The 14,969-nt window shown below is 51.7% G+C and overlaps 1 protein-coding gene across 1 annotated transcript in view; it reads left to right on the forward strand.

Annotated features, from left to right (window-relative positions):
* The first annotated feature begins 307 nt into the window (after positions 1–307).
* The window catches only part of LOC147096821 (uncharacterized), a 30,391-nt gene continuing 15,729 nt past the window's right edge, over positions 308–14,969 (forward strand). The window contains exons 1-2 of the mRNA XM_085973466.1: positions 308–462; positions 11,908–13,305. Of these exons, the coding sequence (XP_085829592.1) occupies positions 12,417–13,305 (889 nt within the window). The 5' untranslated portion in view covers positions 308–462; positions 11,908–12,416. The remainder of the gene's footprint in view (positions 463–11,907; positions 13,306–14,969) is intronic.

Below are 14,969 nucleotides of genomic sequence, written 5' to 3' on the forward strand. Positions count from 1 at the left end.
GGAGTGACAGATCCGGGATTGTGGGCTGGGATGAGATGGGATGGAGTGACAGATTTGGGATTGTGGGCTGGGATGAGATGGAGTGACAGATCCGGGATTGTGGGCTGGGATGAGATGGAGTGACAGATCCGGGATTGTGAGCTGGGATGGGATGGGATGGAGTGACAGAGCCGGGATTGTGGGCTGGGATGAGATGGAGTGACAGATCCGGGATTGTGGGCTGGGATGGGATGGAGTGACAGATCCGGGATTGTGGGCTGGGATGGGATGGAGTGACAGATCCGGGATAGTGGGCAGGGATGAGCTGGACTGACAGATCCGGGATTGTGGGCTGGGGGTGTTCAGTCCTCTTTGCGATGAGGCTCCGCCTCTCAGTAGAAGCAGAGAGACCGAGGGATTGGGATCAGCCACAGACCGAGTGGATAAATCTGCACCAAATGTCCGAACAAATTCTGATTCCAGGTAATCCGGGCAGCCCTTGAAACACTCAGAGCCTCGCCTCCCTCTGCCCTTGCCGGGCTTGCGGGGATATTTCATTGTCAATTTCAATTTGAAATCGACGGATTAATGCTGTGAAATGCGTCGCGCGTTCATTTCAGAATCTCCAGCAGATTTCTGCTAAGATGAATCCTTGCACAAACCTAACAGCAGGGAAGCAAGCAGGTTTCTTGCGGTCACTATTTATCTGCCGGTTGTTTTCTCTGCTGATGATTGTGGCTCCGTTCCTCCTCTGTGTGTTTTGGCCTGCTGTAATTGTGATCGTGTCGCTAAAAGGAGCCTGGGCTAATCCAGTCACCCTGGGATTGAATTAAATAGCAGTGGGCAAGGGTCACAGATCGGTGGCACTATACTTGGGACTGGGTGAACCTGGGAACCAAAAAAAACACACAAGGGGGATGGGTTGGACTCAAAAGCTAACCAGGGACACAGGTGCTGAATGAAGCAGGACGCATTTAAACGAAATTGATTCAGAAAAAAGCCCCCCCCCCATCTGCATTAATCTACCCCACGCCTGATAAACAAGGCACAGGCTGCATTGTGTTCGAGATTCACAGATAGGACAATTGGCTTTAAGGACAGCCCGTTAAAAATGTAAGATTTGTTTTTTAACAATGAAGGAAATCAGATTGTGATTTATTCAGGGGTGGACTGATTCTATTCGAGAACCTGACTGCACCAAGTAAGTGTATGATAAAAAACAGAAACTGCTTGGAAATACTCAGCAGGTCAGGCAGCACCTGTGGAGAGAGAAACAGAGTCAATGCTTCAGGTTGATGACCTTTTGTTACTAAGTGTATGGCCGAGCGAGCTGGCTGGGTGAGGGGAAAATGTAAAGGTCCCAGTGGGAGCCAAGATAGGGTATTCGGTCGGCTTTGTGTGTGTGTTGTACGCATGTGTAGGTTTACGTACATGTGTGTGTCTGTACATGTGGGTGCATGAGCATGTGCACGTGTGGGTGTGTTGTGTGTACACGCGTGTGTGGGTGCAGGGCTGTGCGCGCACACTTGGTGCACGGCTGGGTGTACACGTGTGTGCCTATGTTTGTGTGTGTAGGTGCATGTGTGTATACCTGCTTGTGCACATGCTATTATTCACTACTGAAAAAGAATCAACAAGTTTACAGGTGATACCAAGGGAGCTTAGGGTGAATAATGAGGATCAATGCAACCAAATTCAGGAGAATGTGGATAAATGGCAGTTACAGGAAGGATGTTCCCGATGGTCGGGGAGTCCAGAACCAGGGGTCACAGTCTAAGGATAAGGGGTAAGCCATTTAGGACTGAGATGAGGAGGAATTTCTTCACCCAGAGAGTGGTGAACCTGTGGAATTCTCTACCACACAAGGCAGTAGAGGCCAATACATTAAATATATTCAAGAAGGAGTTGGATATATTTCTTGAGGCTAAAGGGATCAAGGGGTATGGGGAGAAAGCAGGGACCGGGTACTGAATTTGGATGATCAGCCATGATCGCATTGAATGGCGGAGCAGGTTCGAGGGGCTGAATGGCCTACTCCTGCTCCTATCTTCTATGTTTCTATGTTTACAGTTCACCATGGATAAGTGTACAGTAAACGGTTAGTGAGTTCCGAGGAACCAAAACGATGGGTGTATAAATGGAACAGTGGGACAGTGTGCTGATCAGGAGATTTAAGGGGTTAGAGTGTGTGTTAAAATGGACAGTGTGCGGTTCGGAGCGAGATCTAGCCTCTGAGTCAGAAGGTTGTGGGTTCAAGTCTCACTCCAGAGATTTGAGCACATACTCTAAGCTGACAATACTGAGGGAGCGCCAAATCTGCCGTCATCGCCTCCTCCTCAAAAAATGCACCCTTGACCCCTCTGTCCTTGCAAACAACCGCCCCACCTCCAACCTCCCTTTCCTCTCCAAGGTCCTTGAACAGATTACAATAGCAAAATACTGCGGGTGCTGGAAATCTGAAATAACAACAGAGAATGCTGGAAGCACTCAGCAGGCCAGGCAGCATCCGTAGAGAGAGATTCAGAGTTAACGTTTCTGAAGAAGGGTCCCAGACCTGAACCGTTAACTCTGTTTCTCTCTCCACGGATGCTGCCTGGCCTGCTGAGTGCTTCCAGCATTCTCTGTTGTTATTCCTTGAACATGTTGTCACCTCCCAAATCCGTGCCCATCTTTCCCGCAAATCCAAGTTTGAATCTCTCCAATCAGGTTTCCACCCTGCCACAGTACCGAGACGGCACTTATCAAAGTCACAAATGGCATCCTATATTCTTCTTCTTCTTAGGCAGTCCCTCGGAACCGAGGATGACTTGCTTCCACATTAAAAATGAGTTTGCAGGTGACTGATGAGTCCAATGCGGGACCTACCGTCTCTGTCACAGGTGGGGCAGACGGTGGTTGAAGGGGCGGGTGGGTGGGGTGCTTGGGTTGACGTGCGCTCCCTGCGTTTGGCTTCCGCTTGCTCCCGGCGAAGAGACTCAAGGTGTTCGCCGCCTTCCCGGATGCTTCTCCTCCACTTTGTGTGGTCTTGGGCCAGGGATTCCCAGGTGTCGGTGGGGATGTTACACTTTTTCAAGGAGGCTTTGAGGGTGTCCTTGAAGCTGTGACAAAGGTAAACTATCCCTCCCCGTCCTTCTCGAACTGTCTGCAGTCTTTGTCACGGCGGACCACTCCATCCTCCTCCAGCATCTCTCCTCCGTCATCCAGCTGGGATACAATGGTTCCTCTTCCCGCTCCTGCACTGTTACCTCTGGAGTCCCCCAAGGATCTATCCTTGGCCGCCTCCTATTTCTCATCTACATGCTTCCCCTTGGCGACATCATCCGAAAACACAATGGTCCAGAAATTTGGGTCGGAGGCTTCCCGCGGGTGCAAGCCCCCGACCTGCACTTACCTACCGCGCCGGCCGTTGAGCTGTGGGCCCGCGTGGGATTCCGATCCTGGGCCTGCTCCAACTGCCGGCGCGCAGTGCTTGCGTATCCCAGGGGCGCAGTTAGTTCGATGCATCCCCTGGGATCACGTGGGCCATGGAGAGCCAATGGTAGTTGGGAATGCTTCATAAGTTTGACAGGAAGAGCTGTCAAACCTATAAATACTATAAGCCCCAAAACATCACTAAATCTTCAAATACATTTTTTTTAAATCACATTTTTAAAATAAACTATAAATTACATGAAATAACTATTTTAAACAATAATTTAAATTTTTGAAAAAAATAATTTTATTTTCTAATGGGGCTAAAAATAAACTTACCTTTCTTTAAAGTATTTAAAAATAATAAACCTGTGGAAAAAATGTTTTAATTTTAATTAATTCACCACTTACCTTGTAAAAAGCAGGCCTTGCGTTTACATGTCTAACTTCTGGAGACTTACCTTCCCGGGAAAACCGGCAAAAAAAACGTAAGTTCGATGCGCACGCGCTGCCTCTCCCGCGCACGCGTTCCACCTCTGAACCCCTTCTTTCAGGGGAACGGAAGTGCCGGTTTCCCGCGCATGCGCAGTGCATGCAGGAAACCGGCACTTCCATTGGGCCTACGGGTGAGTACCTCGTGCGTACTCACCCATGGAGACCCGAAGTTCTGGGCCAATGTCAGTTCCACATGTATGCTCATGACAACAACAACTTGAATTTATATAGCGTCTTTAACATCCCCAGGCGTTTCACAGGAGCGTGCTCAGACAAAACTTGACACCGAGCCACATAAGGAGAAATTAAGGCAGATGACCAATTACAAGGTCAAAGAGGTCAATTTTAAGGAGCGTCTTAAAGGAGGAAAGAGAGGTAGAGGGGCAGAGAGGGTTGGGGAGGGAATTCCAGAGCTTAGGGCCCAGGCAGCTGAAGGCACGGCCACCAAAGGTTGAGCAATTATAATCGGGGATGCTCAAGAGGCCAGAATTAGAGGAGCGCAGATATCTCGGGGGGGGGGGGGGGTTGTGGGGCTGGAGGAGAATACAGAGATAGGGAGGGGCGAGGCCATGGAGGGATTTGAAAACAAGGATGAGAATTTTCAAATCGAGGCGTTGCTTAACCAGGAGCCAATGTAGGTCAGCGAGCACAGGGGTAACGGGCAATGTTTCTTCTAATTTTTTTTTGGGTGCGCAGTCCCTTTAAGTGGCTGCACGGCCCATACAAATTTTCGCGCATGCATGGTTTCTCCCATTTAAAAGTCAGTAAGCGGCCTGCGTGGGCTCTCCAGACTTAGCGGGAATGTTGGTGATGGGTGAACGGGACTTGGTGCGAGTTAGGACACGGGCAGCAGAGATTTGGATCACCTCAAGGAATGTAGAACGTGGGAGGCCAGCCAGGAGTGGGTTGGAATAGTCGAGTCTAGGGGTAACAAAGGTATAGATGAGAGACTCCGCAGCGGATGAGCTGAGGCAAAGGCCGGGTCGGGCGATGTTCCGGAAGTGGATGCAGGTGGTTTTAGTGATGGCACCGATATGTGGTCGGAAGCTCATCTCAGGGTCCAATATGACACCGAGGTTGCAAACTGTCTGGTTCAGCCTCAGACAGGTGCCAGGGAGAGGGAGGGAGTTGGTGGCTAGGGAACGGAGTTTGTGGCCAGAACCGAATGATAATGGCTTCGGTCTTCCCACTATTTAATTGGAGGAAATTTCTGCTCATCCAGTACTGGATGTCGGACAGTCTGACAATCTAGAGGCAGTGGAGAGGTCGAGAGAGGTTGCGGGGAGGTAGAGCTGGGTGTCTTGACCCCTCCGTGGTGGGTGAGATTGAGGGATACGGGGAGATGGTGGGAGGGTGGGGTTGAGGTATATTGGGAGAGGGTGGGTGGATGGGGATAAAGGATATGGGGAGAAGGTGGGTGGATGGGGATGAAGGGTATGGGGAGAAGGTGGGTGGGTGGGGATGAAGGGTATGGGGAGAAGGTGGGTAGGTGGGGTTGAGGGATATGGGGAGAAGGTGGGTGGATGGGGATGAAGGATATGGGGAGAAGGTGGGTGGATGGGGATGAAGGGTATGGGGAGAAGGTGGGTAGGTGGAGTTGAGGGATATGGGGAGTGGGTAGGTGGATGTGGATGAAGGATATGGGGAGAAGGTGGGTAGGTGGGGTTGAGGGATATGGGGAGAAGGTAGGTGGGTGGGGTTGGGGGTTGGCCGTGCCTTCTGTTGCCTGGGCCCTAAGCTCTGGAATTCCCTGCCTAAACCTCTCCGCCTCGCTACCTCTCTCTCCTCCTTTAAAACGCTCCTTAAAACGTATCTCTTTGGCCAAGCTTTTGGTCACCTGCCCTAATTTCTCATTATGTGGCTCGGTGTCAAATTTTTTGTCTTATAATCCTCCTGTGAAGCGCCTTGGGACGTTTTACTACATTAAAGGTGCTATATAAATACAAGTTGTTGTTGTTGATATGGGGAGAAGGTGGGTGGGTCGGGATGAGGTATGTGGGGAGAAGGAAAAGCAGCCAGGGTTCTGTCCAATGTTCCCACTTTTTTTTTTCGTGCATGGTCCCTTTAACTGGCTGCACAGCCCATTCAAATTTTCACGGTTTCTTCCATGTAAAAGCCGGTGAGCAGCCTGCGCGGGACCTCCAGACCGCTGCCCGGCTGCGCAGCTTAGCGGGAACGTTGATTCCATCTCCTGTTCACTATCAAGTGACCCTTGTTAGCTACAACCCTCCATGACCTCTGCGTTCCTCCAATTCTGGCCTCTTGCACATCCCTCAATTTCCTTCGCCTCACCACTGGGCCTTCAGCTGCCTGGGCCCTAAGCTCTGGAATTCCCTCCCTAAACCTCTCTGCCTTTCTCGCTCTCCTCCTTAACACCCACCTCTTTGACTAAGCTTTTGATCACCTGTCCTAATACAGGAAACTCTCGTTTAAGCGGCACCTAAATATCTGGAATTCTTTATTAACCGGCAAAATTCATACTCCAAAAACAACACCTCAATAACCGGCAATGTTGCCGAGTCCGAGTCTCCCGCGGTGGCCGAGTTAGTCAGTGGGGGTAGTTCTCCAAACTGCCACTACTCGGCTTCTTGGCGCTGTCGGAAGTCGGAACACCTCAATACCCCTGGAACAGGAGTCTGACTCTCCTGCGCTGCTGGTAGTCTCTTCCGATCCGCCATTGTTAAGTAATTAAAGAGTTATGGATTACCCTTAACTGGCAGTACTGTACTTAATCAAGCATCTTCCACCATCCATTTAACACAACATTCTGTAGGCGAGTACCCAATTACTGTATACTGCACATTTCTTGATTTTTTAATTTTTGTATGTTAAAAATAGCCTCGGTAGATAACCCTCTCCGTCATCCGGAATTTTTAATCAACCGGCACCATCCCGGTCCCGTCGGTGCCGGATACCAAAGAGTTTCCTGTATTTTTTTTAAATTCATTGATGGGATGTGGGTGTCGCTGGCTGGCTAGGCCTGCATTTAGTGCCCATCCCTAATTGCCCTTGAGAAGATGGTGGTGAGCCGCCGCCTTGAACCGCTGCAGTCCATATGGTGTAGGTACACCCACAATGCTGTTAGGAAGGGAGTTCCAGGATTTTGGCCTAGCGACAGTGAAGGAACGGCGATACAGGTCCAAGTCAGGATGGTGTGTGGCTTGGAGGGGAACTTGTAGGTGGTGGTGTTCCCATGCGTCTGCTGCCCTTGTCCTTCTAAGTGGTAGAGGTCGCGGGTTTGGGAGGTGCTGCCGAAGAAGCCTTGGCGAGTTGCTGCAGTGCATCTTGTAGATGGTACACACTGCAGCCACAGTGCGCCGGTGGTGGAGGGAGTGAATGTTGAAGGTGGTGGATGGAGTGCCAATCAAGCGGGCTGCTTTATCCTGAATGGTGTCGAGCTTCTTGAGTGTTGTTGGAGCTGCACTCATCCAGGCAAGTGGAGAGTATTCCATCACACTCCTGACTTGTGCCTTGTAGATGGTGGAAAGGCTTTGGGGAGTCAGGAGGTGAGACACTCGCCGCAGAATTCCCAGCCTCTGGCCTGCTGTTGTAGCCACAGTATTTATATGGCTGGTCCAGTTCAGTTTCTGATCAATGGTAACCCCCAGGATGTTGATAGTGGGGGAATCAGCGATGGTAATGCCGTTGAATGTCAAGGGGAGATGGTTAGAGTCTTGCTTGTTGGAGATGGTCATTGCCTGGCACTTGTGTGGTGCGAATGTTACTTGCCACTTGTCAGCCCAAGTCTGAATGTTGTCCAGGTCTTGCTGCATATGGACACGGACTGCGTCAGTATCTGACGAGTCTCGATTGGTGCTGAACAGTGTGCAATTATCAGCGAACATCCCCACTTCTGACCTTATGATGGAGGGAAGGTCATTGATGAAACAGCTGAAGATGGTTGGGCCTAGGACACTGCCCTGAGGAACTCCTGCAGTGATGTCATGTGATTGCGATGAATGACCTCCAACAACCACAGCCAACTTCCTTTGTGCTAGGTATGATTCCAACCAATGGAGAGTTTTCCCCTTGACTTCAGTTTTGCTAGGGCTCCTTGATGCCACACTCGATCAAATGCTGCCTTGATGTCAAGGGCAGTCACTCTCACCTCACCTCTGGAATTCAGCTCTTTTGTCCATGTTTGGACCAAGGCTGTAATGAGGTCAGGAGCTGAGTGGCCCTGGCGGAACCCAAACTGGGCGTCAGTTAGCAGGTTATTGCTGAGTAAGTGCCGCTTGATAGCAGTGTCGACGACACCTTCCATCACTTTGCTGATGATTGAGAGTAGACTGTGGCTTATGTGGCTCGGGGGTCAAATTCTGTCTGAGCACGCTCCTGCGAAGGGCCTTGGGATGTTCGACTACGTGCTGCATGCAAAACTATTGTGTTTGTATGTGTGGGGACATTGAGTGAGGACAGACCTGCTCGGCACTGAAGCCTCCCAGTACTGTCTAGGATCACAGGTGAATAGTGGCCATTTGGGAAAGGTACTGGAAGGAGGGGGGGACTAGGGTCAGGGCGGGGTGGAGGAAATGAAAACGCAGCATCGTCCATTTCTTTCCTGCTTCCATTCCCTTAACTTAATTGTCAACGGGCACATCATCATGTTCGTTTTACTGCATCTCATTAACATGCATCAGTTCCCATGCATCTCACCGCTGTGCGATTAACCAGGGAAAATGCAAATGCTGCAAAATCAAAAGGAAAACAGAAAATGCTGGAAACGCACAGCAGGTCGGAAAGAGAATAGACAGCATTCTGGAGTGACTGGTCCTGACAAAGGCTTCAAGCTGAAACGACAGACCTAGTCCCTCTCCAAAAGGCCCAAAGCACTTCACATGTGGCGGAGCTTGTCCTCTCTTTCAGCTGCTGACCGACCTCCTGTGCGCTCCCAGCAGTTTCTGCGTCTTATCTCCGCTTCGATCTAATTACGCAAACCTCAGCTCGTCTGAAACTCTGCTGTCCGTACCCCATCACTCAGCAAGTCCTGCTCACCAATCGCCCCCCTGTCCGCGTTCACCTACACTGGCCCCCAGTCCGCCAGTGCCTCAGATTTAAAGATTGTCATCCTCGTGTTTAAATCCATCCATGGCCTCGCCATTCTCTGTGACTCTCCAAGAGAGAGCGGGCCAACCCAGACTCTCCGCGGTATGGGAGCTAGCCAGAGCCTCCTGGAAATGTCTCGGAGGCAGTTAACCAGAATGTGTAGGAGAATGAGATGGTTGGGATTCAGCAGTCACTGGGAATCCAACTATCCCTACGTCTCCCTATCTCTGTAACCCTCCGAGATCTCTGCACTCCCCTAATTCTGGCCTCTTGCGCATCCCCCGATTTTTATTGCTCCACCATTGGCGGCCGTGCCTTCAGCTGCCTGGGCCCTAAGCTCTGGAATTCCCTCCCTAAACCTCTCCGCCTCTCTCTCCTCCTTTAAGACGCTCCTTAAAACCTGCCTCTTTGACCAAGCTTTTGGTCACCTGCCCTAAGATCCCCTTATGTGGCTCGGTGTCAAATTTAGTTTGATAATCGCTGCAGTCAGCGGTTTACTATGTTAAAGGCGTTATATAAATGCAAGTTGTCGTTGTTGTAACAAAACATCATATTTGGTATCGTATTAAGATTCATTTTACGACCTGTGAATTCTAGAAGAACTTTACTAAATCAGGGCAATAAAGATCATGTAAATGTCTGTAAATTATTAATCGATGCTTATATTTATTGGTGGGGATCCCCTCACTCCCTCTATCCTCCAACACTGAGCTTCTCTTCCTCCTCACTCCCTCTATCCTCCAACACTGAGCTTCTCTTCCTCCTCACTCCCTCTATCCTCCAACACTGAGCTTCTCTTCCTCCTCACTCCCTCTATCCTCCAACACTGAGCTTCTCTTCCTCCTCACTCCCTCTATCCTCCAACACTGAGCTTCTCTTCCTCCTCACTCCCTCTATCCTCCAACACTGAGCTTCTCTTCCTCCTCACTCCCTCTATCCTCCAACACTGAGCTTCTCTTCCTCCTCACTCCCTCTATCCTCCAACACTGAGCTGCTCCCCACTCCCTCCATCGTGAAAGGTGCTATATAAAGGGAAGTTCTTTCTAGGGCTCCGAGTGTTGCCTCTAACCCAGCACAGACACGATGAGTCGGATGGCCTCCTTCTGTGCCGTAAATATCTATGATTGTATCGGCACCAATTTTCGACCCTGCACAAAGGTGAAGGAAGCTCACCACTCCCCGAGTGGCAGCGTGCCTGGTGTGGTACTGAGCCCCACAGGGCGGGGCGGGCCGATCCCAGGTCCTTGCCGAGTTAGCTGACCTCAGACAGGGCAGGCGTGGGAATACGAGGAGTGGCCGAGGAAGGCTCCTGCTCCTGGTTATTATCCAGTGACCCTGGATGAGGATGGGGGTCAGGCCTGGCTGCGATGCCCTTCATCGTCAAGTATCTTGCTGAGTCAAGCCTCGTGCATGAAGGATAAACACATAAGGTTCTGAGGGGGGATTGACAGGGTAGATGCTGAGAGGTTGTTTCCCCTGGCTGGAGTGTCTAGAACTAGGGGGCACAGTCTCAGGATAAGGGGTTAGCCTTTTAAGACTGAGATGAGGAGGAATTTCTTCACTCGGAGGGTTGTGAATCTTTGGAATTCTCTGCCCCAGAGGGCTGTGAATGCTGAGTCTTTGAGTATATTCAAGGCTGGGATAGATAGATATTTGGACTCCAGGGGAAATCGAGGTATATGAGGATCGGGTGGGAAAGTGGAGTTGAGGTCGAAGATCAGCCATGATCTTATTGAATGGCGGAGCAGGCTCAAGGGGCCGTATGGCCAACTCCTGCTCTTATTTCTTACGTTCTTATGACCCCTTGGACGAGGGTCTAGGTCCTAATGATCTGGCTGTTATCACATTACTGTTTGTGGGAGCTTGCTATGCGCAAATTGTCTGCCATTTTTCCTACAACAGTGACTACACTTGTAAAGTACTTCATTGGGTGTACTCTTCTGGTTTTGGGTGGTTAAACAAATAATCTGTAACTAATTAAACTTTAAATAAAACTTAACAACTTGAATTAAAATTTGATTGGCCGGGGTGATGATGCACTCCAGTCCCCGCGGCGCCCACCGGTCGCGGAAGGCCTTGAGCGTGCCGGCAGACACCGCGTGCTCCATCTCCAGGGCCACCCGGGCGCGAACATGGCCGCGGAAGAGAGGCAGGCAATCGGGCCGAACGACCCCCTCAACCGCTCGCTGCCTGGACCAGTTAATGGCTATTTTGGCCAGGCCCAGGAGCAGTCCTACGAGGAGGTCCCCCGGCCTGCCTGCTCCCCTCTGCACCGGGTGACCGAAGATCAAGAGCGTGGGACTGAAGTGCAGCCAAAAATCGAGGAGCAGCCCCTTCAAATAATGAAAGAGGGGCTGCAACCTCTCACATTCTGTGTATACGTGGAAAACACGGACTCCCCCAGGCAGCAGAAAAGGCAGGCGGCCTGGGAGTCCGTGAACCGACTTAAAACCATATTGCACGGGACTGCTCCGTGCAACACCCTCCAGGCCAAGTCCCCAGTAGAAGAAGGGAGGACTCCTGCGTAGAGAGCCCTCCATTGGGGACCTCCGCCAGACGGCAAGATGGCACACCAAGGCGTGTCCGGATGGCAGACGAAGATGGCAAAGTGGAGAGTGTGCAGGAGCAGCCCGTACAGGAAACCTCTCCGTGCAGAATGAAAAGGCACGGAGGGCATTTCCCCGGGGTGGCACAAGTTGTGAGGTGCCGGTTCCCGCGAGGGGTTTCGGGGCCGGGCGCCGATGAGGAATTCCGTCCAAACGGGGGTCAGTTCGGACGGGATCGCCCCACGTGCTTGCGCCTCTGCAACTTCATTGCGTGTAAAGCACTTTGGGAGGTCCGAAGGTCATGAAAGGCGTTATATAAGTGCAAGTCTTTCTTTTGTGTGCGGAGGGAGGTTGATTTAGCGTGCTGGATATACGAGGTATACCGAACTCGATTGTAACTCTGTCTTTCTTTCATTGTTTCCCTGTACAGCTGTGTGACTCGATTCTCGTGTGCGGCACGCAACATGATCTCACTCCTTACTCCAGTTACAACCTACCTGGGTCAGAGGGGATGGATTGACTTTATCCCAGCACCTTGGAAACTGAATTGAAGAACGAAGGGAAGGGAAGGGGCGGAAGAGTTGATTCAAGTTATCCTCAAGCAGAGAAGCTCCTGACAAATTACCCCTTCTCCCAGAGCTGGGGCTGAGGGCTGTGCTCCCTGAGGTGGTGGCCCCCACCACAAATGGTTTGAGGGGTTGGATCCCTTGGAGACTGTAAGGAGGTGAAGGGGTGGTGGGTAGGGGGAAGAGACGCTTTCAAGCTTGGCCACTCCACACTTAAAAAGAAAAGAAAGGCTTTGAAAAGTTGGGAGGAGTGGATGCCAGGAAAGGAGAGAGAGCAGAGAGCATTCAGAGGGCGATAGGCGACGGGCCAGCACAGGGGAATGGGGTTTCAGGGTCTCTCCCAGATTTAAATGGAGGAGGGAGCTCGGCGTCGATGGAAATGATGCTGTCAGGCAGCAGCCAGCTCTACGGGGCCGGGGACTTGGTGAACAGGCTTCCTCCTCAGGCCCCGGCCGGGAAAGGAGCTCAGGGCCGCGCCTGCTGCTGGAGGCGAGCCCCTCAGGGCGGCGCCTGGGCCTTGGAGCTGACTGACGGGCGAGCCGGCCCGGTGGGTACCGAGAGGTCGCTGGGCAGGAATTCCGCCGCCGCTGGTCCCACGGCGGAGGCAGAGGGTGAGCCTCGTCACGGAGCTGGTCCCTGTCATGGAGGTGGTCCCACAACGGAGACAGAGGGTGGGTCCTGTCATGGAGGTGGTCCCACGGCGGAGGCAGAGGGTGGGCCCTGTCATGGAGCTGGTCACAGGCAGGGTGGGAGCTCACAGGATCAGGAGATAGGTGCTTGCAAAGATGGTGCATTTAAAGAGCTGGCAGCACCTCACAAACAGCAATGGAGGTACCAGAGCATCCAGGCTGGCAAAGGGAGTGCCACCACCGTGACTGGCCTGTCAGAAACCCACCCAGGTTCAGCTGCTGGGCTGCTGCCTGCAGGCCCGGTAACCATGGCGACGGCTGCTCCGGGAGGCCAGGCCAAGACAGGGGAGGAAGTTGGTGCGAGCGACTGTGAGGCGCCCAAGGAAGCCGGGGAACACGACGATGAGTTTGGGACTTTCGAGAAGGCGGGGAACCCGGTGCCGTGGGCCGAATTTGCAGGCTCTCTGTGGCCGGAGGGCGAGGATCTGTGCGGTCAGAGCGGGACTACAGCGGGCTGGAGTCAGGAGGCCGGAGAGGACGTGGCTGCCCGCAGAGCGTGGAGGCGTCGGTCCGAGAACGTGGCTGCAGCGCCAGACACGGGCGGAACCGTGCAGCGGCGCGCAAGCCTTCACGGTAAACAGTGAGCCGTATCATGGAACCCGGGGCGGGCCCTCTGGTGGCTCGGTATGAAGCCTCGCATGTGAGATTCTGTGATAACTGGAGGGGTGCCCAGTCTATCGCTTTCTTTGCACTTTAACTCTCTCTGTCTCATAGAAACATAGAAACTAGGAGCAGGAGTAGGCCATTCGGCCCCTCGAGCCTGCTCCGCCATTCAATGCGATCATGGCTGATCATCCAAATTCAGTACCCTGTCCCTGCCTTCTCCCCATATCCCTTAATCCCTTTAGCCTTAAGAAATATATCCAACTCCTTCTTGAATATATTTAATGAATTGGCCTCAACTACCTTCTGTGGTAGAGAATTCCACAGGTTCACCACTCTCTGGGTGAAGAAATTGCTCCTCATCTCAGTCCTAAATGGCTTACCCCTTATCCTTAGAATGTGACCCCTGGTTCTGGACTCCCCGCCATCGGGAACAGCCTTCCTGCATCTGGTCTGTCTGGTCCTGTTAGAATTTTATAAGTTTCAATGAGATCCCCTCTCATTCTTCTAAACTCCAGCGAGTATAAGCCCAATCGACCCAATCTCTCCTCATACGTCATTCCTGCCATCCCAGGTATCAGCCTGGTGAATCTTCGCTGAACTCCTTCCATGGCAAGAACGTCCTTCCTCAGATAAGGCGACCAAAACTGCACACAATACTCAAGGTGTGGTCTCACCAAGGCCCTGTACAACTGCAGCAAGACATCCTTGTTCCTGTACTCAAACCCTCTCGCTACGAAGGCCAACATACCATTTGCCTTCTTAACCGCCTGCTGCACCTGCATGCTTACCGTGAGATTTTTATTTTTAAGTAAAAGGATTGCATAAAAGGAGAAGGATTTCCCCCCAACCACCCCCCTCTGATTATCTCTCCTCCTTCCCTGCCTCCTGACTGGCATACAAGTTCCATGGGTGAAGGGATGCCCTCTGTCCTCTGATAAACTTGCCCCAACAGCCAATCTACGTCTGTGAGCTGAAACGGTGAGTGTCAACAGATATTTGGCTCTGAGGGGCATCACAGCTGAGCTCCCCCTTTGATGCCAACACAGGAACCCTGGCTGATTCATCCTCGCCACCCCACCAACCCTGGAATGATAAGTGCCTTTGCGGCACCCAAACTGTGACCGTACTCGGCCTCTTGCATTGTTCCACGGAAGCTCAGCGTAAACTCGAGGAACAGCACCTCATCTTCCAATTAGGCACTTTACAGCCTTCCGGACTCAATATCGAGTTCAACAATTTCAGATCATAACCTCGGCCCCCATTACATTTTTACTTATATTTTTTATCCACACCTTTGTTTTGGCCTTTTCCCCCCCCGCCCTTTTTTTCCCCTCTCCCACATGGCAGCTGTCTCCCATTCTGCCAGCGCATTTCACATGTAATCTAGAGCCATCTTTTGTCTCCACTAGTCCTATCACCATCTCGTCTCGTTTTGAATACCTCTTAATGTCTCTTCTCTTTTGTTCTCTCCCAGCCTGGCCTCTTAATCTATTTCATTTCCTGTGCCTCTTTAGTCTTGACAAAGGGTTTTCACCCGAAACGTTGACTCTATTTTCTCTCCACGGATGTTGCCTGGCCTGCTGAGTTTTTCCAGCATTTTCTGATGTTATTTCGGATTTCCAGCATCTGCA

This window comes from Somniosus microcephalus, chromosome 34 (genome assembly GCF_052327205.1).
Source record: "Somniosus microcephalus isolate GS21.2 chromosome 34, FLI_Smic_1.0, whole genome shotgun sequence".
NCBI classification, from domain to species: domain Eukaryota; kingdom Metazoa; phylum Chordata; class Chondrichthyes; order Squaliformes; family Somniosidae; genus Somniosus; species Somniosus microcephalus.